This window comes from Symphalangus syndactylus, chromosome 18 (genome assembly GCF_028878055.3).
Source record: "Symphalangus syndactylus isolate Jambi chromosome 18, NHGRI_mSymSyn1-v2.1_pri, whole genome shotgun sequence".
NCBI lineage: Eukaryota > Metazoa > Chordata > Mammalia > Primates > Hylobatidae > Symphalangus > Symphalangus syndactylus.
Genome location: NC_072440.2, coordinates 43,641,616 through 43,668,863, shown reverse-complemented (window position 1 = coordinate 43,668,863; position 27,248 = coordinate 43,641,616). Strand labels below are relative to the sequence as shown.

At 42.5% G+C, this 27,248-nt stretch overlaps 1 protein-coding gene and 1 non-coding gene across 2 annotated transcripts in view; one reads left to right on the top strand and one right to left on the bottom strand.

The window, feature by feature from the left end:
- Positions 1 to 209: 209 nt before the first annotated feature.
- The window catches only part of ANKRD55 (ankyrin repeat domain 55), a 135,529-nt gene continuing 108,490 nt past the window's right edge, over positions 210 to 27,248 (bottom strand). The window contains exons 8-11 of the mRNA XM_055252872.2: positions 17,409 to 17,576; positions 11,944 to 12,608; positions 3,009 to 3,101; positions 210 to 831 (exon numbers count right to left, since the gene is read on the bottom strand). Of these exons, the coding sequence (XP_055108847.2) occupies positions 710 to 831; positions 3,009 to 3,101; positions 11,944 to 12,608; positions 17,409 to 17,576 (1,048 nt within the window). The 3' untranslated portion in view covers positions 210 to 709. The remainder of the gene's footprint in view (positions 832 to 3,008; positions 3,102 to 11,943; positions 12,609 to 17,408; positions 17,577 to 27,248) is intronic.
- Positions 26,749 to 26,850, top strand: LOC129468679 (U6 spliceosomal RNA). Its single transcript, XR_008652760.2, has one exon. It is a non-coding gene; the product is annotated as a U6 spliceosomal RNA (small nuclear RNA).

Here is a 27,248-nt window from a genome sequence, read left to right as displayed (position 1 = left end):
TTCAACTCTGTTGGGCCAGGATGTAGATCTTTCCAAATCACATGACCTTCTCCCTGTTGGCACAATCAATCATATCTGAAAATGATGACATATGGAAATAATTAAATAACAAAGAAGAGAGATAAACATTGTCAAGTGACTTGGGCTGTAGCCAGGAACTGACAATGTTAAAAAATATTTTGCAGAAGATTGTACATTTAAAAGCCGTAAACTGTGACTGATTATAGGAATTTATTTTGAAATAGGTTTCATTAGTTCAAGTTAGAATGACAATAAATGTGAAGAAGATGTCTGGGATGTGGTGTTTTTTTTTTTGTTTTTTGCTTTTATTCAGCAAAGCATACTTTTTTTTCCAAAACATAAAATCATTCAGCAAAAAACCAACCAAAGAACAATAACAAAAAAACAGTGCACGTGCCACAAAGCAAACCAAACATAGCTCAGTTTTCCTGCTGATAACATATTTTGTCTTTTAATTTTGGCATGTGGAAGTCACAGAAATTCACAGACTTAATATGCACACCCAATATTCTAAGTGCTTATTTAGGAAGTGTCTTTATTTGGAATAAAGAATTTCGAGTTATAAAACTGATGGCTTGTAGGATGCAGCTTACTAAATTGGTCTTCGTTCTTACAAACCAGAGTAATCTTGTCCTTTAAGAGTTGAAAATACATAGTCATCTACATTTCTGCAGCAAGTGGCCCACAGTTAATTTTCATCACTGGTGGGGTTGGCAGAATGTTCACTATCTTCTGCTGCTGTGCTGTGTCTTCGTTGACTTGGAATAGCAGGAAGCACTCGGTTTGTCCGTAGAGGTTCTCCAGATAGAACTGGGAAGAAAGAATAGAACGAGAGACTTTCAAGATTCGCTTCTCTCACAGGAAGGCAGCAGGAGAATTGTGTTGTGTTTTAGGAGTGGAGGCATTCCTAAGAAGTGTGTCTTGGTGAGAGCTAGACTGCAGAGAGAAGCTGTGTATGTATATCTTGTATATATATCTGTTCAGGCTTGCTGCGCGAAGTCTGGGATTTCAAATATGCACACATAGAAGACTGTACCACGTTTGATCAAACATGATTGGGCTGTGCGTGCCTGGCAGAGCTCTTCCTTGGAGTGGAGTAGCTGTTGATGTTCAAAAACTGCTCACAAGGCTCTAAAGAAGGCCCAAGACATTTGTACTGTGCTTTTATGCAAACCTCAAAAGGCTCTCAGGCTTCTTTTAGGAAAAGCACTGTGGGCCCTTTCATTCCTTTTTTGTAGAGCTAAGTTGATCAAAGATCTTTATCTTTCCTTCTCTCCTGAAACTTAACTGTGAAAAGCAAAGCTCTTGGGCCCTGCCAAAGAAAACCTCTCTTTGGCTTCTCCAAGCTCCATCAGCATTCAAGACTGAGTGGCTCTTTCCTTAACTAGATGTTTTTGTGGCTACAGTTCTGCTTAAAGACAGGTTCGGGCTTGAATTTCATTCAATGATAGAATTGACACCATCCAAAATGTTCACTTTACACACATCTGTAAAGGGCAGAGGAACTGATCTGTCAAGGAAGAGGTCTTGGTTTCTGCTACTAACTCTCTGTATGACCTTGTACATATCCCTCTACCTCTTAGTTTCCTTATCTGCCAAAAGACAGAGTCGTACTAAGACCCTGTTGTTCATTGTTTTTACCTAAAGAGTTCTAGAGCTCTTGGTTTGTCTCCTTCAAACCCTAGCCTAGGGGAGAAAGACATACTGGATATATACTCTGTGCAAACAGTGTGCCAAGTGTTTTACATACGTTATCTTATTTAGGACTCCTATAAATCTTATTAGAATGGCACTATTGTTATGGGCAGTGAGGAAACTAAAGTACAGAAAGGTTGAGAAACTTATCTGAAATAGGACAGCTCCTAAATCATCTAACCTGCACTCATGAGGATGTGGAGGGGCTGTGTGTGTGTGTCTGTGATAAATGCAGTGGGGTGCAATTGGAAGAAAAAAAGAAAATAGAATCCAATGAGTATAGCTTATTTCATGAGGCAGTAGACTCAGTGTCCTGTAGTTTTGTTCCTGGCTCTACAACAGGAATAATAATAAAACTTGCTTTATTATTATTATGCTTCAGAGTATAGATATGAGAATATTCAAACTCAGAATCTCTGGGTGGGGGACCCAGGAATCTACTTCACAACAAACACCCCAGGTAATACTTAGGCACACTAAAGGTTGAAGATCACTGGCCCAATGGAGTATATTAATATTTTATATTAGGAAAGTTTTTTTCATATAAAATAAATCAATAATACCAAAAGTAATCCTGATGAACTGCATTTTTTTTTCTGCTTAGGAATGCATGGACTGTGAGTATAGAGGTGATGTACATTTCTATCTGTCCAGTATAGTAAGGAAACCGATATCAGGAGACCAGTCTTAAGAGAGAATTTTTAAAGCACCTTCCTAAAGACATTAAATAATACATGTAAAAATAAACTGGTTATTGTTTCAATAGTTTAAACACAAAAATTCCTAAAGGGAGGGAGTATTATTTTTGTAAAAAAATAAGCATTTAAAAAAAGCTTTAAAGATGGTCTCTGTTTTCCTGTAATTTATAAGTGTTGGCACCTGATGTTCCCTTGAAACATGAAAGTAGGGCTGGGCGTGGTGGCTCACGCCTGTAATCCTAGCACTTTGGGAGGCTGAGGTGGGTGGATCACTTGAGGTCAGGAGTTGGAAACCAGCCTGGCCAACATGGCGAAACCCCATCTCTACTAAAAAAAATACAAAAATTAGCCAGGCATGGTGGCAGGTGCCTGTAATCCCAGCTACTTGGGAGGCTGAGGCAGGGGAATCGCTTGAACCTGGGAGGTGGAGGTTGCAGTGAGCTGAGATCATGCCATTGCACTCTAGCCTGGGCGACAGAGCAAGACTCCATCTCAAAAAAAAAAGAAAAATGAAAGTAAACTGAAATAACATTTAGTTGTGTCTAGATGTGTTAACACTTGCAAATGAAGCTGAGGAAGATTCATAATACTTACATTTTTGATCTGGTAGGGGAGCTAGGTTGTTCCGAGTGAAAGGAAGATCCCTGATTTTGTGTCTGTTTGGGGAAAGATGCTGAAAATTTTGTCCTGAAGATAAACATATCTGCATCAATTACTTGAGACTCAACCAAGTGCAAATTACAGAATGCAATGGATAAGAGAATCATCAAAGTTGTTACAGATCACTAAATTTAAGGTGGTAACAATAACAATGAAAACAACGATAGCTACACTTTATTGCATTTCTGTTATATACCAGTCACTGTTTAAATGATAGAAAAAGGCACTAGAAATCATTTCTTGACTGTACTAGTTTAAATAAAATTTTATAAAGAAACACAGTGGGTTACTCACCCCATAAAAGTTAAAGTTGAAAAAAATGAAACTAATATAGATATGGCATATCTTATATATTCATCAAATCTTTGATGAAATGAGTGGGTGATGAGTAGAGTATTTTCTTCTAAAGCAGAGTTTCTCAATCCTGGCTGCACATAGGAATTATCTAAGAAGTTAGAAAACATACTGCTTTCCTAGCCACATCCCAGGTTATTAGATCAGAATCTCTGGAGGTGGGGCGTGGTGTCAGATGTTTATCAGCTCCCAGCTGATTCAAGTGCAGCCAGGATGGAGAATCATTGACCTGGAAGATGGAATGGGGTGGATGCACTCGGGAAACCTATTCTCTAACTTGGACAGAAAGCAGTGGTGTGTGCGTGGACCATGTGAGCCGGCTCCTGAGAGCTGATGGTTACATTTTCAGAAATGTTATGAACTGTTTGACATCACACTAGCGTCTTGAAATCAGCCATGGTGGGTGTATTTACACCATGAAAAATCAGCAAGCACAGATTTTTCTCCTGGAAAGCCAGCTGTTAAACATTCATCAATGTACTACTGACTTTAAGATACGGATGTTCGATACCTGAAAATAGAAGGGAACACACAAATGTGATTTAAATCCGTTTTAAAATTGACTGGATGGTGTCATGAATAGGAGCTTGGTTGGGCTCTGGGGTCAAACAGAATTAGGCTTGATTCCCTGCTTCCCCCCTTTTTAGTTATATGACCTTGGGCAAGTGATATTACCTCTCAACACCTCAATTTTTTCATATACAAAATGTTGAAAATAATTGTATGTCTTTTCCACTTGTCATGAGGATTAAATTGGAGAACAAGAGTAAAGCATTTAGCTTATAGGGTAAAGTACTCAATAGACCTTAATAAAAAAAGATTATTTGATCTTTTGCCTATCAGTCTAGTAAGAAAGAACCAGAATTGCTATAGCAATGCTCCTAGACTTTAAGGGTCATCTGTTGGAGCAAAATAGCACAAGAAAAAAAGAAAAAACAAGAGGATTAGCCAAGAACACCTTGCATCTGTTTAAGTGAATCTCATGGTGGATGGTCTGTGCAGAAGTGGCCACCTCAGCAATGTTAGTTGATGGAGATTAAATCTCCAGTCTCCCTGGTGGATATTTTGCCATTATATTTTATCCTTTTGAACACTGAACATCAAATAACTTCAGGAGCCATTATTTACAGAGAAAATATTCCTGTGTAGAATTAACATTAAAATTTATATTAGCGAACAGCTTATTTATCCATGAACACTTGAGCAGAAATTTGTAAAACCAACAATGAGATAATGAAAATTATGAGTTATGTTTATGGAACACTTACTTTTGTCAGGAATAGGGATAATCTTATTTAGTTCTGACAATCACTTTTTCTTGTGAGATACATTCTATTATCATCCTCATTTTACAAATGAGGACCTTGTGACTTGGAGGAGTTCTAAAAGTGCTCAAGTCACACGCTAGGAAGGGACAGAGCCTAGACTTCAACCCTATAGGAATGACCCTGTAACTTCTATTATTCTGCCTTCTCTAAGCAGATGGGAGCAGTGGGCAAAGAAGGGCTACAGCAGTGACTTGGAGATGAAGGGGAATTAACCTTTATTCCATGTTGGCATTTTGCTCAGTTTTCAGGGACAGGGTGGAGCCGTGCATAGCCCAAAGCTGTCTGGTGCCGCAGGCAACTCCAGGGAGTGTTCAGCTTTGGGGACAGGGTCAAGGACCACTGTCCTAGAAAAAAAGGATAGGAAATGTTTTCACAGTTACATGATGGAACCCAAGGTGACTGCAGGATTAATAATAATAATAATGATAATAATAATAATAAATAGATAATTCAGCAATCATCCATTGAGCACTCATTATATTCCAGACCCTGGAGTACAAAGAGGAGAAGGCAAGGCGTTCAGGAGGGGATTGCAATTGATGTGGGAGGAGAGACAGCTCCCATGAGTAGTGCTGTGATAGAGTTTGTGAGGGCATTGCAGAAGAAGGAATGGTCCAGAGAAGTTAAGTTTTCTTGGATCCCATAGACTTTGTTCCAATATCTCTTCTGCCACTTTCTAGCTAGCTCTGTGACCTTAGGCAGATGAGCTAACCTCTCTGTCTCAATTTCTTCAATTATAAAGAGGATAAAATCTCTCCTGCGATGTTGTGGAAAGTGAAATGTGTAGGTGTGTAGGTCAGCAAGGTGGAGCTATTCTTTTTTTTTTCTTTTTTTGGAGACAGTATCTCACTCTGTTGCTCAGGATGGAGTGCAGTAGTGCCATCGTGGCTCACGGCAGCCTCTGCCTCCTGGGTTCCAGCAATTCTACTGCCTCAGCCTCCTGAGTAGCTGGGACTACAGGCGTGTGCCACCACACCAGGCTAATTTTTGTATTTTTAGTAGAGACAGGGTTTCACCATGTTGGCCAGGCTGATCTTGAACTCCTGACCTCAGGTGATCCACCCGTCTCAGCCTCCCAAAGTGTTGGGATTACAGGCGTGAGCCACCGTGCCTGGCCAGGTGGAGCTGTTCTTATTACGAGTCCTAAGAAAGAGCCATATTTCCTAGAGAGATCAGGGTGACCTTCACATATTATAGAAGATGAGTTTTGAGCTGGTTCTTAAAAGATTGTAGGAATCAGTCAAGCACACAGCGAAGAGAACTCAAAATAATAACAAGGGCCAAGATGTCACAGAATGAAAAGGTATGAAATTGTCAAGAAACTGAGACATATTCAAAGAACTTCTGAAGAGGTACGGGTGGGGATTTGAGATGGGTGGTGCAGAAGCTGAGCATGACCATGCCATGAGGCCTGACCATGCCGTGAGGGCTTTGTTTGCCCAGTTTAGAACCCTGGACTTTGTCCTGAAAAGATGCAAAACCTTTGATGGGTTTAGACAGAGGGATCACAGAATCAGACCTAACCAGCCAGAAGAGTGCATTGTTGCTGAGATAGTCTAGAAAATTCTAGAGAAGGAAGCTCTCTTTGCAGGAGAAAGGAAGTGCACACTTTTTTACTTTTCTTGTGATGGCTTATAAATAACCAGGCTAGCAGACAACACCACAGAGCTTTCTGTTCCATTTTCTCTGAAAGCTGCCTGCAATGAATTAAGCTGACGTGCTCCAAATTCCAAGTCTCTAGGATAAGTGCTTCATCCCCCATCTTGCTGCATCCAACCCCTGACAGGTCTCAATAAATGTTAAGCAATAATTATTACAGCTAAATGTTCAAGGCTGCTGATGTAAGCATTGGATAGTGGCTGCCTGGAATTTTAACAGCAGCACTGCTAACTCATATTATTTCTACCAAACCCAGGGCAGGAAAGGAGGAAATCCAAAGATAAAGGGACAATCCAAGTTCAAGTCAGCGCTACAGTGGGATGATTTATCCAATTGCTTTACCACATTAAACTTTCACATAAAGTTTCAACTCTCCCAGACTAACAACGACAACACCCACTTCAATGTAGTGCAGAAGCCTCAGTGATCTCAAAACAATTATTGTTGGCAGGCACGGTGGCTCATGCTTGTAATCCCAGCACTTTGGGAGGCCGAGGCGGGTGGATCACGAGGTCAGGAGATCGAGACCACGGTGAAACCCCGTCTCTACTAAAAATACAAAAAATTAGCCGGGCGTGGTGGCGGGCGCCTGTAGTCCCAGCTACTCAGAGAGGCTGAGGCAGGAGAATGGCGTGAACCTGGGAGGCGGAGCTTGCAGTGAGCCAAGATTGCGCCACTGCACTCCAGCCTGGGTGACAGAGCGAGACTCCGTCTCAAAAAAAACAATTATTGTTAAAAATGATCACAAAAATAAAATCCGCAAGGCTAGGAAAGCTTTTTTTTTTTTTTTTTTTTTTTGAGACAGAGTCTCGCTCTGTTGCCCAGGCTGGAGTGCAGTGGCGCGATCTTGGCTCACTGCAACCTCTGCCTCCTGAGTTCAAGCGATTCTCCCACCTCAGCCTCCAGAGTAGCTGGGACTACAGGCGCCTGCCACCACACCTGGCTAATTTTTGTATTTTTAGTAGAGATGGGGTTTCACTATGTTGGGCAGGCTGGTCTCGAACTCATGACCTCAGTGTAATCCCAGCACTTTGAGAGGCTGAGGCGGTTGGATTGCTTGAGCTCAGGAGGCAGAGTGGCTCCTTGCCACTCTTGGCCTCCCAAAGTGCTGGGATTACAGGCATGAGCCACCACACCCAGCCTCAGTGGCTCATATCTATAATCCCAGAATTTTGGGAGGCCAAGATGGGAGGATTGCTTGAGGCCAGGGGTTCTAGACTAGTCTGGGTAACAAAGTGAGACCCTTGTCTCTACAAAAAAAGATGACAAAAAAATTAGCCAGAGGAGGAGATGTGTCTGTAGTTGCAGTTACGTTGGAGGTTGAGATGGGAGGATTGCTTAAGCCCAGGAGTTTGAGGCTGAAGTGAGCTATGATCAAGCCACTGTACTCCAGCCTGGGTGACAGATCTTATCTCTCTCTAAAAAAAAAAAAAAAAAAAAAAAAAAAAAATCCTTCACTCTCTTTTGATAAATCACTGTGATAAACACTCAGCAATCATTTAATGTATGATCAAATGACTAAGCTCCTTTCCATTTTTAAAACCCTATGACTGTGTCTAAACATGAGAAGAAAGTCAATTTAAAGTCAGTTGCAGAAGCATTTTAGTAAATCTATACCCCTTAAAGCTGATTTATAGGCTGAAGACACTTGGGAAATTTATCTTATCATGACTCAGTTGCCTAGAATGGCTCCTAGTTATAATCAGCACTCAGAAAAATTGGTTGAAAAAAAAATTTGATATAGGTAGATTCCATTGGAGAAATTCACCTTTCCCTTTCTGCTTTCTGCTGTCCCAGGATTCTTCTAGTTATTTCATTGTGTAAGTGAGCAAATCCCCAAACCATGTTTATTGAATTTCCTTTTATTTCAAATAAGTTGGAAATTTTAGGGTGGCACATGTGTCAGAATGTACTAATTCTCTATCCAATATCTACTCCCTCACTTAGAAACAGAAATCCAATTTTGGAGGGATAGCAACGTGGCCAGCTAAAAGACTCCTTGTTGATAGCTGTGAATATATGACCAAAGTTTAGGCCAATGAGATGCAAGCAGAAGTGTGGCACTTAAGCCAGATGAGTTCTTAATGGGAGCTGATTCACATGGGGACATGCATTTTTCCTCCTCTCTACTTCCTTCCTCCTGCTCCATTAGCCCCTCGAGGAGAGAAGCCATGCATTAGGTGACGGGGCACATAGATGGAAACAGCATATGTTGCTTGTGATTGTGGAGCCACCAAATGTCTGGGAACTGCCTACTTCAGACTTCTTTCATGTGATAGCAATAAACTTTTTTTTTTTGAGACAGGGCCTCACTGTGTCACCCAGTCTGGGGTGCAGTGGTGCGATCTTGGCTCACTGCAGCCTCTGCTTCCCAGGCTCAAGTGATCCTCCCGTCTCAGCCCCACAAGTAGCTGGGACTACAGGCAAGCACCACTACTCTTGGCTAATTTTTTTGTATTTTTTGTAGAGATGAAGCTTCACCATGTTGCCTAGGCTGGTCTTGAACTCCTGAGCTCAAGCAATCCAACCGCCTCAGCCTCTCAAAGTGCTGGGATTACAAGCGTGAGCCACTGCACCTGGCCGTGATAGCAATAAACTTCTATATTGTTCAAGCCCCTGTGACTTTGGGTTTCTTTTACAGGAAGCTGAACCCCATCCTAACTGATATAAAAGAGACAGGCCAAGGCTGTCTTTGGAACGGAAAAAGAACAAGACTTTCAGATTTTCACATGATTTTCATAACAGAAGGTATTCATTTGGCCGGGACAGCCCTAACTCTGGAAAACAGGATGGGTTGAGGCCCTGAAGTGTCAAAAGGTGGCAGACCACTGTGTTCCCTTCCTGATCCTTCTGCAGAAAAAAATGCAAACACTACCCATGCCACCAGCCAAGTGCTTCAGTGCTTTGTGGAGGAAGCAAAATCTTGGATGGAGTTTTTCTCAGACATCAGGAAACAGCCTTAATGTGCTTATCCATATTTATCCTGTGCCTAAATATGTATAAAAATATGAGTGAGGGAGCCATATTCTACTTCAAAGGCTTCAGGCACTGGGCACATGTCAAAGGGTGAAGAAAGTCAAAATCAATTGCATATTAAACGCAAAGGAATTTTGCTCAATCTAAAAAAAAAATATGGCCCTTTTCTACTTTTTAAAAAACATATTGCGGCAGGGCACAGTGGCTCACACATGTAATCCCAGCATTTTGGGAGGCTGAGGCAGACGGATCACGAGGTCAGAAGTTCGAGACCAGCCTGGCCAACATAGTGAAACCCCGTCTCCACTAAAAATACAAAAATTAGCCGGGCATGGTGGCACATGCCTGTAGTCCCAGCTACCCAGGAGGCTGAGGCAGGAGAATTGCTTGAACCCAGGAGGCAGATGTTGCAGTGAGCTGAGATCATGCCACTACACTCCAGCCTGGGTGACAAGTGAGACTCTGTCTCAAAACACACACACACACACACACACACACACACCACCCCCCAACAAAAACCCACATTGCTATCTTGGTCTTTCATTTTTCTACTCTTAGAGAAAAATGGCTTCAAGAAATAAATTATTTTTTCTCTTAATCCTACTGTAAGAAAAACAACAACTGAAAGATGTTTATAAAGCCTGTCTGACACTCCATGGAGAGACGGTGGAGTGGCGTGGACTGGACTGAACTGAACTGGGGACAGTGGCGTCTAAGTGGACATTGGTTACTCAGATCCAGCCAATTATTGCCATGTGGGAATTTGGGTTTAGTGTTGCCAGATTTTCTAGTTTTTCGAGAGAAGCTAGAATTCTAGATTTTTATATAAGATTTCATAATTTAAAAATATTGACAATTCACTTAAAAACAAACAAGCCAAGGTACTGTGGCATCGAACAGGTTTCAGAAGCTGTTTTGCAGCCTCTGCTTTTGAACAATGGTTCAAAGAATCACCTGTGGATCTTTTTTTTTTTTTTTTCTGTAGAGATGGGGATCTTGCTACATTGATCCCCTGCCTTAACCCTTCAGAGTTCTGAGATTACAAGTGTGAGTCACTGTACCCAGCCTATGGATCATTTAAAAAATAACAATAAATTCTTTAGTGCAATAAATTTATTTATAAGGTGGGGAATAGATACATATACATTTGTATAAAAATACAAATTCTATGCCAGGCGTGGTGGCTCACACCTGTAATCCCAGCACTTTGGGTGGCTGAGACGGGTGGATCATGAGGTCAGGAGATCGAGACCATCCTGGCTAACATGGTGAAACCCCATCTCTACTAAAAATACAAAAAATTAGCTGAGCGTGGTGGCATGTGCCTGTAGTCCCAGCTACTTGGGAGGCTGAGGCAGGAGAATCGCTTGAACCCGGGAAGCGGAGGTTGTAGTGAGCTGAGATCGTGCCACTGTGGAGGTTGCAGTGAGCCGAGATCGCACCACTGCACTCCAGCCTGAGCGACAGAGCCAGACTCTGTCTCAAAAAAAAAAAAAAAAAATTCTTTATCTATATCTATCTATCTATCATCTGTCTATCAATCTACATAAATTCTTAGGTTTGGTGTGGTGGCTCATGCCTATAATCTCAGCACCTTGAGAGACTGAGAAGGGAGGATTGCTTGAGGCCATGAGTTCACCACCAGCCTGGGAAACACAGTGAAACTCCATCTCTATAAAAAAAAAAAAAAATAGCCAGATGTAGTGGTGCGCAACTATAGTCCCAGCTACTCAGGACGCTGAGGCAGGGGGATCACTTGAACCCAGGAGACAGAGGCTGCAGTGAGCCATGATTGTGCCACTGCACTCTAGCCTGGGTGACAGAGTGTGACCTTGTCTCAAATAAATAAATAAATACATTCTTTAGCGTGATACATGTATTTAAAAGGTGGGATATGTACATATTTCATATCTAAAAATGGAGATACGTATGTAGGTAAAATATCTCTGGAAGGATAAACAAAAAATGCATTTTTTTTTGACATTTAGCTTTGGATGAGGGGCACTGGATAGCTGGGGAAGACGCAAGAGGGAGAATTGCTTGAAACCCTTTGGTATGTGTTGAGATCTAACTCATAAATGTGCAAATGTGTTACCTTTCTACATGTGTCCACACAAGGCATGGCCATTTTCCCTGTTCCCTCACCAAGATTTTGGTTCAGTAGGTCTGGGATGGAGATTGAATGCCTGATGTAAAAACAATCATACAAACAAACTTCTCACAGGTATTTGCCACACACTAGCTAAGAATCCTTGCTAATGGAAATAGTGATATTCTTGCTCCAGTCTGGTACATACCACACATATTTGCTGGGAAGATGAGAAGGCACATAGTTGTACTTGATGATTACTTGAAGAGGGGAGAAGCAGAACGTTTTCACAGCCCAGAAATCTCAAATCCAGTGCACTTTGGGAGAAAAGGTGGCTCTAATCACTCATTTGAGTCTCACACTGCCTTCTAGGCTTTTGTCACTCCAGTTCCTAGCTTAAACCTGTACGGGACATTTCCAGTATAGAGCCCGCTGAGAATGAAGACGAAATCAAGGACATTACCTGATGACAGATTATGTAGATGGCGAAGATGTGGTGGCACGGAGACCTCCTGGTGACCAGGCCGGACACTGAGCAATCTGTCCAGCAGCTTATCAGAAGAAGACACAGTCCAAATTTTGTAGGAAAATACCTGATTAGAATCACTCCTCCAGGGGTTATCTAGTAACATCTGGCAGCCAGTTCTGTTATTTAATAAATCCTGCTCACTTCGACTTTTCTGAGATCGCTGGGCCATATGATGAGGACCAGAGCTCAGGCCTGCATGGGAAGTGGCCCCATGGGAGGCTGTTAGGAAGTTATTGCCCAGGGTGATGGGTGGGAGACTCTGTGTTCTGATTGGTGGAAGCCCCTTACGGGCCAGCGGTTTCTTTTCTGGTAAGAGATATTTTGAATTGTCTGAGGTTTTCTTCTTAAATTCAACCATAGCCACCTGATCACCAGGCTGTTCTTGGCAGCTGGTACCCAAGATGCTATCAAAGGTGGTGATGATGTCATTGACTTCTGAGGTGTCCTCCTCTTTGTATCGGTCCCTGCTGGGATCCTTCTGATGGGCTCTCTGCTCTTCTTTCTTGTTTTTGCAGAATATTTGGTTGAACATGTTGAACCGTCCCTCCTTCTTCTGGGGCCGACTGCTCTGGGAGGGAGGGGGTCGAGTAGGCTCTGCTCTATGCGAATATAAAAAAGCAGGGATGATATGTGAGGATAGGAAGTAGAGACATCACTCACCGAAATACCGACCCCCTATTCCACATGCTTCATCAGGTTTTCTGAGATCCTTCCTAGATACCCCCAAAGCCTTCTCAAGTTAAAGGCAGTGTGAAGAACTCACAGTACCCCTGGCAATCCTGCCCAGAAGAGGCTCTTTCCCATGGGCAGTCTTTGCCCAAGGAGGACGTTTCTTAGATTTTTCTTGCTCCTTCAGGGATATCCTTTCAAAATTTACACCTAGATCATCTGTTTTCAACACGGGGTTAACTGAAAATTAGCTGAAAGTGTTGTTGTTCTTACATCTCAAGGACAGTCAGTAGGAGCCCAGGTTGAAGTCAGAGATGAAGCCTAAGGGTTTGAGTTCAGGCTTCAATGAGCAGAAGGATGGAGGAGCTTGCTGAGGTGGGGGGAGTGTGGTTTTAGGCTTTCTCTGACAGAGATCCTAGAAAACCCGGACCGAGTGCTGACCAACTGACATTATCCCCCTCAGGGACCCCCTCCCCATTTTAAACTAAAACTTTCCTACGGAAAAGTACTTTTTTAAAAAATATGCTAAAGAACAAGTGCAGTGGCTCACATCTATAATGCCAGAACTTTGGGAGGCTGAGGCAGGAGGATCACTTGATGTCAGGAGTTTGAGACCAGCCTGGGCAACATGGCAGGATCTCATCTCTATCAAAAAAAAAAAAAAAAAAAAACACCAAGGAAAGAAGCTTTAGTCTGGGCTCCAGCGAGAGAAGAGGAGGAGTGCATGACCAAGGTCGGGCGTGGCTGCAGAAGAAAGTGAGCAATGCCCAATGCGCAGGCAAATTATAAGGAAAAATGCCAGCAGTTGTCGAGAGGTTCCCCGAGGCACTATTCTGTTTGTGTTCCTTGGAAAATTCTGTGTGATTCTCTTGTGAGGCTCCAATTGACTCAATGCTTTCTGTGGTATGAATTAACGACGAAACCTGACCCGTGTGTGTGCCCCTAAGAGTCAGATTGCAGCAGTACTTTCTGGAGTGAGATATCGCAATCTGCAATTTGCACCACTTATTTTGGATGCATGTAACAAATGTTTTCTTTACAGGTCACACAGTGCATCCTTTGAATCTTTATTCCACGATGTAGTCTTATCTTTATTCTTTCACCTTCCAATGGGCTTTTTGAAATACTGAATTCTAGACTCCTAATACTACCAGAGAGAGAGAGCCCCAGGGCACTTCCGACACTCAAGTTTCCCTATAAAGAATGTGTCTGTGTGAACTGATGCTATTGCAGCATCTTGTGAAAGCCATCTCCTCCTCCTGTTACAGCTTGTGCTTTAGGCTTCTGGGTCTCAAAATGGGGTCCACTGAACCCTTGGAGAGAGATCCCCAACGTTTTCAGGGGTTTATGGCATTCAACTCTATTCATAATAACAGCACAACGTTATTTGGCTTTTTCACTGTGCTGCCTTGCATCGATGGTGCAATAGAGGTGGTGGGTAAAATGGTCGCTGCCTCAGTACAAATCAGGACAATAGCGGCATCAATGTATTTGCAGAAAAAAAAGTCCTTTAACTTAATAATGTCCTTGTTTAGGCAGTACAAGTTATTAATTTGATTAAATATTAACTTGAGTACACTTGTTTGACAAAATAAGAAGCACTCGTAAGCAATTCTACTATATACGGAGGTGTGATGATTGTCTTGGGGTAAAGCAGCTGTGCAATTGTTTGAGTCGCGGCTGAACCGGACACTTTTTTCACGGAACACCATTTTTATGCCTTACAGACAAACTATGGTTATGTACAGCTAAGTATTTGCAGAAATTTCTGCAAAATAAATAAAGTGAAATACACAGAAACAGAGAGTAAAACAGTGGTTACTAGAAGTGAGGGTGAGGTGGGGGAATGGGAGGTGTAGGTCAAAGGGTACAAAGTTGCAGTTAAGTTCAAGTATTTCTCATGCTTCAGCCTCCCAAGTGTCTGGGATTACAGGTGCATGCTAATTTTGGTATTTTTAGTAGAGATGGGGTTTTGCCATCTTGGCTAGGCTAGTCTTGAACTCCTGGGCTCAAGTGATCCACCCGCCTTGGCTTCCCAAAGTGTGGAGGTTACAGGCATGAGTCACTGCGCCCGGCCCATCTCACTAGGTATATTTATATCAAAATATGTATACCTTATATATATATATATACACATATATATATATATATACACACACAATAAAAATATATTAAAATGAATAAAGTGGGTCAGGCGCCAGTAATCCCAGCACTTTGGGAGGCCGAGGCGGGTGAATCACCTGAGGTTGGGAGTTAGAGACTAGCCTGACCAACATGGAGAAAACCTGTCTTCTGCTAAAAATACAAAATTAGCCAGGTGTAGTGGCACATGCCTGTATTCTCAGCTACTCTGGAGGCTGAGACAGGAGAATCGCTTGAACCTGGCAGGCAGAGGTTTCGGTGAGCCGAGATCATGCCATAGTACTCCAGCCTGGGCAATAAGAGCGAAACTCCATCTCAAAATAAATAAACAAATAAATAAAATAAAATGAATACAGTGAACATTTCATTTCAGGATAAATAATTGACAGTTATTGTAGCCAATGACAAAAGTCTAGCTTTCAAGCAAAAACTAGAATTTTGGAAAACTTATATTCACACTGTAAGCTTGACAGCATCTCAGTATATAAAGCTTGTCCAATAGATTGGTGATGACGCTAACAAATGTGACTTTTTGATATTGTATAATGAAATGTGTCATTTGGAAGATCTTTATAATTAAGTGAACCAATATTTTCCAAATGACCAATGCAAGGTGTTAATAAAATCACGCATGTGTATAAGACCCATTTAAAGTGTAAGATATAGTAATGTATTCTAATGTGACAGAGTACAAAAAATTCGTTGATATGGTGAGAATCCACATCGCAATTAACCTTTAAGAAACTACTACTTGTTAAGTTTTGGTATCGTATCAAAGAAAAATACACAAAATTATCTGAAAAGCCTATTGAGATACACCTGCCTTTTCCAACTATGTATTTATATAAGGCTGGATCGTTTTTATACACATCAATCAAAACATGATACTGTGGCTGGGCCTGATGGCTTACACTTCTAATCCCAGCACTTCGGGAGGCTAAGATGGGAGGACTGCTTGAGGCCAGGAGTTTGAGACCAGCCTGGGTAGCATAGTGAGGCCATCTCTACAAAAAAATTAAAAAACCAAAAAGAAGAAAACCCAGCTGGGCATGGTGGCACATGCCTAAAGTCCCAGCTACTCAGGAGGTTGAGGTGAGGGGATTGTTTGAGCTCAAGAGTTCAAGGTTGCAGTGAGCAATGATTATGCCACTGCACACCAGCCTGGATGACAAGTGAGACTCTGGCTCTAAAAAAAATAAATAAATAAATAAACAAACCCCCAAACCAAAAAATAAAACACATTATATTGCAACAGAGTGAATGCAAAAAGCAGATGTGGAACCCACTTTATTCTTTTTTTTTTTTTTTTTTTTTTTTGAGACAGGGTCTCGCTCTGTCATCCAGGCTGGAGTGCAGTGGTGCTATCTCGGCTTAGTGCAACCTCCACCTTCCAGGCTCAAGCGATTCTCCTGCCTCAGCTTCCCCAGTAGCTGGGGTTACAGGCACGCACCACCACGTCTGGCTAGTTTTTCTGTTTTTGGTAGAGATGGGGTTTCACCATGTTGGCCAGGCTGGTCTATCTGAACTTCTGACCTCAGGTGATCCACCTGCCTCGACCTCCCAAAGTGCTAGGATTATAGGTGTGAGCCACCATGCCCAGCCCCCAGCTGTATTCTATTAAGCTACCAAAGAGATTTGCCAAAAATATAAAGCAATGCTGCTCTTCTCATGACAATATTTTTGTTTCAGGAAATAGAAATATTAAATAAAACATTTTATTTTTAATTAAAATATTCTATTTATATTCACATGTAAATGTAATGTTTATTGTTAATTTAAATGGATAACAATGCATATTTTATTTAAAATTTCTCATTTTAATTAATTAATTAATTAATTTTTTTTTGAGACAGAGTCTTGCTCTGTCACCCAGGCTGGAGTGCAATGGAGTGATCTCGGGTCACTGCAACCTCCACCTCCCAGGTTCAAGCTGTTCTCTTGCCTCAGCCTCCCAAGTAGCTGAGATTACAGGCACCCACCACCATGCCTGACTGATTTTTGTATTTTTAGTAGACGTGGGATTTCACCATGTTGGGCAGGCTGGTCTCGAACTCCTAACCTGAGGTGATCCGCCTGCCTCAGCCTCCCAAAATGCTGGGATTACAGGCATGAGCCACCGTGCCTGGCCGCTCAGTTTTAATTTCTAATGCCATAAATATTGACAGGTTTGGCTCTCATAAACAAAAGTTATTTGGGGGCCCTTAATAATTTTTGAGAGTGTAAAAGGGTCTTGAGAACAAAAGTTTGAGACTCACCAAATTAGGCAAAAGAGGAATTTAGAGGATGTGCCAAAAAGGGAGGAGGAAAGACAGAAAAGGAAAGAAGAGATTCAAGTTCAGTGAATATTAGGCTGATGGCTTCGGGCTCACTACTGTCATTTTCCTCCAAGAACACTGTATTCTGTGTTAGATAATGGCAAACGTTAATTATATAATCATTTAATGTCTTTAATACTATGTAACATTAATTATATTATAAAAGTATGATAATATTATTATTGGTTTGCACCTTGGCAATTTAAAACATTTCATCCAAATTTATAAATATTTGAGAAGAATAGAAAAATAAGTGGCTCCTGTTGTACCCACCTGCTGTCTTGGGAGAGGAGTTTGACACATGCTGTGTGACCGCAGTACAGGGCGTAGGCCAAGGGCGTGCTCTCATTGATGTCCCGCAGGTTGCTGTCCATTCCCAACTCCAGCAGTGACTGGACACATTCGGCCTTCCCTGCAGCTGCAGCCCAGTGCAGAGGTGTCCTGAAGAGGCCATGTGAAAAAAGCACAAGTGTCTGAGCACATGAATTGTTAGGCTGCTTAGCCAGCAACAGCTCCTGCTCAAAGTCAGGTTGAGGTAGGGAAAATCTTGTTGCCATTTACAGTATAGAAATAGTAAGTGTTAAATGAGCCCGAAGGATGATGGTGGACGTGTGTAGGGGCCTCTCCTCTAGCTCTAAGTATTCCCTGCCATCTGCACTCTCTGGCCTTTCTAACAATTTCCTAGAAGAGGAACTGGTGGGTCAAAGAGTATGAACAGTTTTGAGGTTCTTTATACATAGTGCCAAACTGCCTTCCAGGAAGATTGAGTCAATTTGTCTTCCTACTAGCTATGTTTCTCCTCCTTCTGTAATACTCAGTATTGTCACTAACTTTAAAAATCTTTGTCCATTTTGGTAGGCAAAATATGCTTCACTGTCATTTTCCGTTTTATTTAATTTATAGTAAGATTTGAACTTTTGAAATACAAGTTTGTTTGCCATTTGAGTTTCTTCATTGAAATGACTAATGCCTTTTGTCATTTTTCTATTAAAGTATAAGTGTTTTTCTTACTAATTTATATGTGCTCTTTATATTAAAGACATTGATCTTTTATAGGTTATGTTTATGAAAACATTTTCTGTAATTTGTTACTTGACTTTTAATTTATTTTTATTTTTATTTTATTTTTGGAGACGGAGTCTCACTCTGTCACCCAGGCTGGAGTGCAATGGTGTGGTCTTGGCTTACTGCAACCTCCACCTCCCAGGTTCAAGCGATTCTCCCACCTCAGCCTCCTAAGTAGCTGAGACTACAGGCATGTGCTACCACACCCGGCTAATTTTTGTATTTTTAGTAGAGACGGGTTTTCACTATGTTGGCCAGGCTGGTTTTGAACTCATGAACTCATAATCCACCCGCCTTGGCCTCCCAAAGTGCTGGGATTACAGGCATGAGCCACCATGCCTGGCCGACTTTCAATTTTTAAGTGATTTTTCTATAAAACTTAAAAAAAAATCACATTTAATTCCTTCTTCATTTTTTCTTTCTTTCATGATGTTATGTTTAAAAAGTCCTTCATGGCTGGGCACAGTGGCTCACACCTGTAATTCTGGCACTTTGGGAGGTTGAGGCAGACGGATCATCTGAGGTCAGGAGTTCAAGAGCAGCCTGGCCAACAAGGCGAAACACCGTCTCCATTAAAAATACAAAAATTAGCCAGGCATGGTGGCACGTGCCTGTCATCCCAGCTACTCAGGAGGCTGAGGCACGAGAATTGCTTAAATCCCAGAGGCAGAGGTTGCAGTGAGCTGAGATCACACCATTGCACTCCATCATGGGCGACAGAGCAAGACTCTGTCTCAAAAAAAAAAAAAAAGTCCTTCACTAGCCAAAAGGTATATAAATATTCACCAGTATTTAAACCTTTATTAAACTGTATAACCAGTGTTTTCTTAAGAGAACAAAAAGAAAAGCCATAGACTGGGAGAAAATATTTGCAAATCACATAGTCAACAAAGTATTACTAATACTGGTAATTAGTATATAAAATCTTTCAGAACTGGCTAGGTGCAGTGGCTTCCTGTAATCCCAGCACTTTGGGAGGCCGAGGCAGGCGGATCACAAGGTCAGGAGATTGAGACCATCCTGGCTAACACGATGAAACCCCATCTCTACTAATAATACAAAAAATTAGCTGGGCATGCTGGCGGGTGCCTGTAGTCCCAGCTACTCGGGAGGCTGAGGCAGGAGAATGGCGTGAACTGGGGAGGCAGAGCTTGCAGTGAGCCGAGATCGTTCCACTGCACTCCAGCCTGGGCGACAGAGCGAGACTCCGTCTCAAAAAATAAAAAAATAAAATAAAATAAAATAAAATCTTTCAGAACTGAACAATAAGAAAATAAACCAATTTTAAAAATTAGCAAAAGATCAGCATAGACATTTCGTCAGAGAAGGTATATGGATGGTAAATAAGCACATGAAGAGGTACTCAATAACATCTGTCATTAGAGAAATGCAAATTAAAACCACAATGAAATACCAATACACACCTATGAAGATGGCTAAAATAAGATAAACAAACAAACCAACCAAAAAACCCAAAGAGAACAAAGCTTGGCAATATCAGGTGCTGGTGAAGATATGGAGCAACTGGAACTTTCCTACATTCCTGGTGGGAATGTAAAGTGGTAAGAGCCGCTCTGGAAAATAACTTAGCAGTTCTTTCCGAAGTTAAACACATAACCTACAAATCTCACTTTTAAGTATTTTGCTGGAGAAATAAAAACTTACATTCACAGAAATAATGGTACACAAATGTTTGTAGCAGCATTATCATAATTGTCAAAAACTGGAAACAACTCAATGTCCTTCAGCGGGTGAATGGACAAACAAACTGGTTCATCCTATTCCAGTACTACTGGAATACTACTCAGTAGTGAAAAAGGACAGACTGCTGATATATGCAACAACATAGATGAGTGTCAAATGCATTCTGCTAAGTGAAATAAATCAAATAAATCAGTCTCAAAGGATGATCTACTGTATATTTCCATTTACATGACCTTCTGGAAAAGGCAAAACTATGCAGACAGGTAACTAATGAGTGGTTGCCAGGGCTTAGGGATGGGAGAGGGCTTGACTATACAGAAGGACATGAGTTGATGTTGGAGTTGATGGAATTGTTCTGAATTCTGTTTGTGGTGGTAACATGAATTCATGCATGTTAAAACACATAGAACTGTACACCATAAAAGTAAATTTTACTGAACGTAAATAAAAAGAACACCAGTATTCTAGATTTATTTGGTTTAAAAATAAAAAACCATGGCTGGGCACTATGGCTCACACCTGAAATCCCAGCACTTTGGGAGGCAGAGGTGGGAGACTGCTTGAGCTCAGGAGTTCGACAGCAGCCTGGGCAACATGGCAAAACCCAGTCTCTACAAAAAAAATATAAAAATTAGTTGGATGCGATGGGTACGTGCCTGTAGTCCTTGCTTCTCAGGAGGTTGAGGTGGGAGGACTGATTGAGCCTAGAGAGGTTGAGGCTTCAGTAAGCCGAGATCCTGCCACCACACTCCAGCCTGGGCAATGGAGTGAGACCCTATCTCAAAAAACAAAAACTAAACAAATAAAACCTGTGTGTGTGTCTATATGCGTATTTTGGTATGTGCAGTGAGGTCAGAGCCAATCTGATTGTTTTTGTAATTACATAGCCAACTTTTCTCAACACCATTTTTTTTTTTTTTTTTTTTTGAGACAGAGTCTTGCTCTGTTGCCAGGCTGGAGTGCAGTGGTGCAATCTCAGCTCACTGAAACCTCCAACTCCCTGGTTCAAGCTATTCTCCTGCCTCAGCCTCCCGAGTAGCTGGGATTACAGGCATGGGCCACCACACCCAGCTAATTTTTGTATTTTTAGTAGAGACAGGGTTTAACCATGTTGGCCAGGATGGTTTCGATCTCCTGACCTCACGATCCACCCTCCTCGGCCTCCCAAAGTGTTGGAATTACAGGCGTAAGCCACTGCACCAAGCCCTTTTAACACCATTTCTTCATGTGGTGGGATTATATTTTAAGATCCTGATCTCTATACATATTTTCTACCTTGCCTCTTTCCCCTATTTAAGGGCATGGTTGCCGGGCGCGGTGGCTCACGCTTGTAATCCCAGCACTTTGGGAGGCCGAGGTGGGCGGATCACGAGGTCAGGAGATCGAGACCACGGTGAAACCCCGTCTCTACTGAAAATACAAAAAATTAGCCGGGCGTGGTGGTGGGCGCCTGTGGTCCCAGCTGCTCGGAGAGGCTGAGGCAGGAGAATGGCGTGAACCCGGAAGGTGGAGCTTGCAGTGAGCCGAGATTGCGCCACTGCACTCCAGCCTGGGCGACAGCGCGAGACTCCGTCTCAAAAAAAAAAAAAAAAAAAAAAAAAAGGGGATGGTTGACTTTGTGCTCAACCTCAGGAGAGGGATATTGCAAAGTCAGGAAGGGAAACGTCTTTTTGCTTTCAAAAGCCAAACTTGGGACTGAGAGCAACTTCAGAGCAAAGGCAAAATATTTAACTAAACATCTGAAGGGAAATGGCTTCCCCAGCACTGGAAAGGTGGTCCCCCTTCAGGGGTCAAGGTGGTGTGACAGCTGGGCATGGTAGCTCACACCTGTAATCCCACTGCTTTGGGAGTCCAAGGCAGGCGGATCACGAGGTCAGGAGATCGAGACCATCCTGGCTAACACGGTGAAACCCTGTCTCTACTAAAAATACAAAAAATTAGCCAGGCGTAGTGGCACATGCCTGTAATCCCAGCTACTCGGGAGGCTGAGGCAGGAGAATCGCTTGAACCTGGGAGGCGGAGGTTGCAGTGAGCCAAGATCATGCCACTGCTACTCCAGCCTGGGCGACAGAGGGATACCCCGTCTCAAAAAAAAAAAAAAAAAAAAAAGATGGTGTGACAAGAGCATAAAGGATCACTGGACTCAGGAGCAAAGGGGTCAACAACCTTGCTTCACTAGCAGAGATACCAGGAGCGAGGGATGGGGAATGTCTGTGGTTTGTCTAGGCAATGGGACCACAGGCAGGCCAAGATGGCAACCGTGCCCAAGCACAGCACTGACACAGCTGAACATCATCCGACCTGAAGGCGTAAGGACAGAAGACGAGAGGCCACCCTGCATCTCTATTCCTATACACCCATTGTATAAAATTCCAGAACCAAGGCACACACAATAAGGCAAGTGGGGTGGAGGGCTTTAAAAGACGAGGTTAGGTTTCCTACTAATCTAGTGAGATAACTCAAAAAAAGAAATTAGGTTAAATTATAGATAAAAATCGTTATAACTTTTAAAACTCTGGGTTGTAAAATAACATAAATACTTGATATAGTAAGTGTTCTACCACTTTTTTTTTTAAGATGGAGTCTCACTCTGTCGATAGGTTGGGGTGCAGTGACGCAATCTCGGGTCACTGCAACCTCCGCCCCTGGGGTTCAAGCGATTCTCCTGCCTCAGCCTCCCGAGTAGCTGGGACTACAGACACCCGCCACCACGCCCAGCTATTTTTTGTATTTTTAGTAGAGATGAGGTTTCACTATGTTGGCCAGGCTGGTCTCGATCTCCTGACCTCGTGATCCACCCACCTGGGCCTCCGAAAGTGCTGGGATTACAGGAGTGAGCCACCGCACCCGGCCAGTGATCCACCACTTTTTAAAAAAGATAGATTGTATGCTCCATGTAGGAGGGGAATGGGAGCCTTTCACTCACTGTGTGGTTCTGGCACATATAGAGGCTCTCAATAAGAAGGTTGAATAAATTGATACTTTTTTGATACTGCTTTCTTTATTGTACCAAAGACAAAATAATTCTGGGTAGTATTAGACCCTGATTTTTTTTTAACTCTGTAAGTAGAAATAAGAATTTCAACTATTCATTTAAAGAGCAGCTATTGTTTTCTAGGCGGTCAAGACTTGGATTTGTCTTGGAGGAAGGACTCTGCCTGTGTTTTGGTAACTGTCCCAGTGGGTTTTTAAGTGTGCCTAATGTGCAGCAAATACTTCTATCTAAAACAGAAGTTTGAGAAGCTGAAGCTTAGCTGAAGCATATAAAAAGTCAACTTGCTGGGAGATAGAGTTGCATCTCTGAAGATTATGTTTACTCTAAAAAACAATGTTTCTTAAGGGTAGATGTATAGCTGCTCTGTGCCTATGCATTATTATTTTTGGAAGCTGTGGACTTGTAGTTGCTTAGGCAGTTGCCAGAAGGAGATCAGAGTTGAGAGCTTGGAGGTGGCCTAAAGACGATTAGCCCTGGCCATCAGGTCATCCTGGAAAATACTGTGAAAAGGCACTGGACGTTTGATTCTACACATAGTTGTATTCAAGATTGAATAAACTAGGCCAGCCACGGTGGCTAACACCTATAATCCCAGCACTTCGGGAGGCTGAGGCGGGTGGATCACTTGAGGTCAGGAGTTCAAGACCAGTCTGGCCAACATGGTGAAACCCCTAATCTACTAAAAAAAAAACAAAAAAAACCCCAAAATTAGCCAGGCATAGTGGCACACACCTGTAGTCCCAGCTACTCGGGAGGCTGAGGCAGGAGAATCGCTTGAACTAGGGAGGTGGAGGTTGCAGTGAGCTGAGATCGTGCCACTGCACTCCAGCCTGGGTGACAGGGTGAGACTCTGTCTCCAAAAATAAAAGATAGAATACACTATATTTTGGATTAAGTACTGATGTCACAAAACTATGTTCTGATTTTTTTCTGGGGGTGTAGGGAGAGGCAAAGGGCAAGTTGATATTCCTTTTTTGGGATACGGTCTCACTCTGTCACCCAGGCTGGAGTGCAGTGGTACAATCACAGTTCACTGCCACCTTCACCTCCCGGGCTCAAACGATCCTCCCATGTCAGCCTCCTGAGTAGCTGGGACTACAGGCATGTACCACTATGTCCGGCTAATGTTTGTATTTTTTGTAGAGATGGGCTTTCGCCATGTTGCCAAGGCTGGTCTCGAACTCCTGGGCTCAAGCGATTCATCTGCCTCAGTCTCCCAAATTGCTGGGATTACAGGTGTGAGCCTGGCCCACATTCCTATGAATGGGGTCTTCTGTGCAAAGAATGACTACCTCCGGTAAGTCACTCGGGAAATGGGCAGTCCTGGGGCAGGAAAGGAGGTCATGGAAGACCTCTCCTCAGCCTTGTGCAGGGCCTGAACCCTGGGCAGAAGGGCACTCCTGAGAGGGCCAGGTGGTCTCTCAGGCCTGGAGGCAGCCTGGGAGCTGGACAGAGAAGGGCTGGGTTGGGTATATCTGTGAATGGGGTTGGACATGAATATTTGGAGAGCATATATGTATGTATATTGTGTGGCCCCGGAATTACCAGGTACAGATTGTATCTTCTGTCAATTAAACACCTTTTTCCTGTTATGCTGGAAGCAGCAATTTTATAACACCTAATAGGGCCATGTATTTTTCAACACAGTGATCAATCACACTGCATATTTGAATGTGGCAGATGTGATTAGTTCCATTCTACGTGAGACAGGTCTCCAGGCGACATTTATTCTGAAACAAGGCGGGTCCCCAGCAGATTATGTCCTCCCATTTAGAGAGTGTATTGCCAATAAATTCAGCAGATGGAGGGCTGGATGTTGATCTAGTCAGGCTTACCAACATGTGATGATTCACTCAGAAGCTTTGTGAAATACTCCTTCATGACAATTACTAAGACCGACTGTTTAAATTCCTCTGACCATCAACATGGAAGCGATCCAGAAGAACAGGGTTTTGCTGAGTAACGAGGGGACCATATAGATAATCTCTAATATACTCATGTCCTTGGGGCCAGTCTGTGGTACCTAATTTCAAGTTGTCTAAACTTTAGCTCCTTTCTTATCTCTAAGCTTCAGGATGTCCTGCAAACACAGCCAATCTGCCTCAGCTGTCACAGCAGGGGGCTAAAGGGCAGGGCCCGTGATTCAGAAGGAATTCAGCAGAGACAAGAGTGGGCGGATGTGGTGGCCGCTGAATGGCAGGAGATGATGGGTCCAAGTATGCAGCGTTGGTTGAGCTATCAGTGACTGAGGCATAATTAATGAAACATGTAAACATTCCCCGGAGAATTCCCAGAAATACACAGAGAGCAGAACTTGATAACAGACTTTCCTCTCTGAAGATAAGTAAACTGCATATTAAAGCGAACTGTGACCTCATAGGCTGATGAAATTTGAAACACTTAAGCTACATATGCTGCTTCTGGATTATGTGTTCTGTGTCATATCTTAGGTAAGTACTACAATGTTTTAAGTACCATAGACTTATGATGTGTTTTACTATCTGGGGGGCCTAGTTCTTCATATTTTCCTTCTACTTCTTTTTATTACTACCTTACTTTTCTTTCCTTTTCACAAAAACTTTCAGTAGGAAAAACTTTCACTAAAAAAGAGAAGAAGGAAAGGGAAATCACAATTATTGTAAATGCTTAAAGCACATAAACCTATGAAACTTTGAAAAATTAAACTTTTTTTTTTTAATTTTTTTTTGAGATGGAGTTTCGCTCTGTCATCCAGGCTGGAGTGCAGTGGCACAATCTCGGCTCACTGCAACCTCTGCCTCTCAGGTTCAAAAAATTCTCTTGCCTCAGCCTCTGGAGTAGCTAGGATTACAGGCGCGAGCCACCACACCCAGCTAATTTTTGTATTTTTAGTAGAGACAGGGTTTCACCATGTTGGCCAGGTTGGTCTTGAACTCCTGACCTCGTGATCTGCCTGCCTCAGCCTCCCAAAGTGCTGGGATTATAGATGTGAGCCACTGTGCCTGGCCCTGAAAAATTCAACTATTAACCAAAGCTTATAGCTTCAGCATGAAGGCAGAATTTCATGTTTTGCTGCAGAAAACGTGAAAAAAATGGAGGCTAGGATTTGCTCAGTACATGAGGCCTCTGAGTTGAGCACTGGAGTGGAAAGGACTCTTCTGGATATTTTACTTCCTTTTGAACTCTCCTTATCTTTTGTACTTTCTTTTCTCCCCTTAGTTTTACTTTCCACCCTGAGGCCTAGAGAATTGGATTTTCTTTGCTAAGTGGGTGGTATTGCAAAACGGGAACTGTTCTATTCAAAGCTGGTTCTAGGAGTGTTTTGAAGTAGATGAACTTTCCCTCAGCCTGCCTTTCTGAAATTTGTTCTTTTTTAAAAAAATAGTTAATTCACTTTTTTCCTCATGTGGCTTATGTTCTACTTTCTTACTTGCTTAGGATCAACATCTGCTCTTAGGAAAACACTTACTTTTTTCTTTTTCTTTTTTTTTTTTTTTAGACAGAGTCTTGCTTGCTTAGTAACCCAGGCCGGAGTGCAATGGTGCGATCTTGGCTCACTGCAACCTCTGCCTATTGGGTTCAAGTGATTTCCTGCCTCAGCCTCCTGAGTAGCTGGGATTATAGGTGTCCGCCACCACACCTGGCTAATTTTTGTATTTTCAGTAAAGATGGGTTTCGCCATGTTGGCCAGGCTGGTCTCAAACTCCTGACCTCAAGTGATCCACCCATCTCAGCCTCTCAAAGTGCTGGGATTATAGGTGTGAGCCACCGCACTTGGCTGGAAAATGTCTACGTACAATGATTTATACTTTAATTTTACTTAAAGTCATTTAACCATCTCCAACTTCTGAGACCTATGTAGAACTCCCCATTTTTTCCCAGAGTTAAAAGAATTTCAGGTATTAATAGAGAAGATTAGCGTGGCCCCTGCGCAAGGATGACACACAAATTTGTGAAGTATTCCATATTTTATAAAATAATTTAAAAAAAAGAATTTCAGGTATCCGGGAGTAGGAGGTGCTTTCTTGGGGCATCTAAAATTATGATAAGTAGGCCAGGCACGGTGGCTCACACCTGTAATCCCAGCACTTTGAGAGGCTGAGGCGGGCGGGTCATCTGAGGCCAGGAGTTCAAGACCAGCCTGGCCAACATGGTGAAACCCTGTCTCTACTAAAAATACAAAAGTAAGCTGGGCGTGGTGGCAGGAGCCTGTAGTTCCAGCTACTTGGGAGGTTGAGGCAAGGGAATCTCTTGGACCCGGGAGGTGGAGGTTGCAGTGGGCTGAGGTTGCACCACTGCACTCCAGCCTGGGCATCAAAGCTAGACTCCATCTCAAAAAAATAAATAAAGTAAAATAAAATAAAATAAAA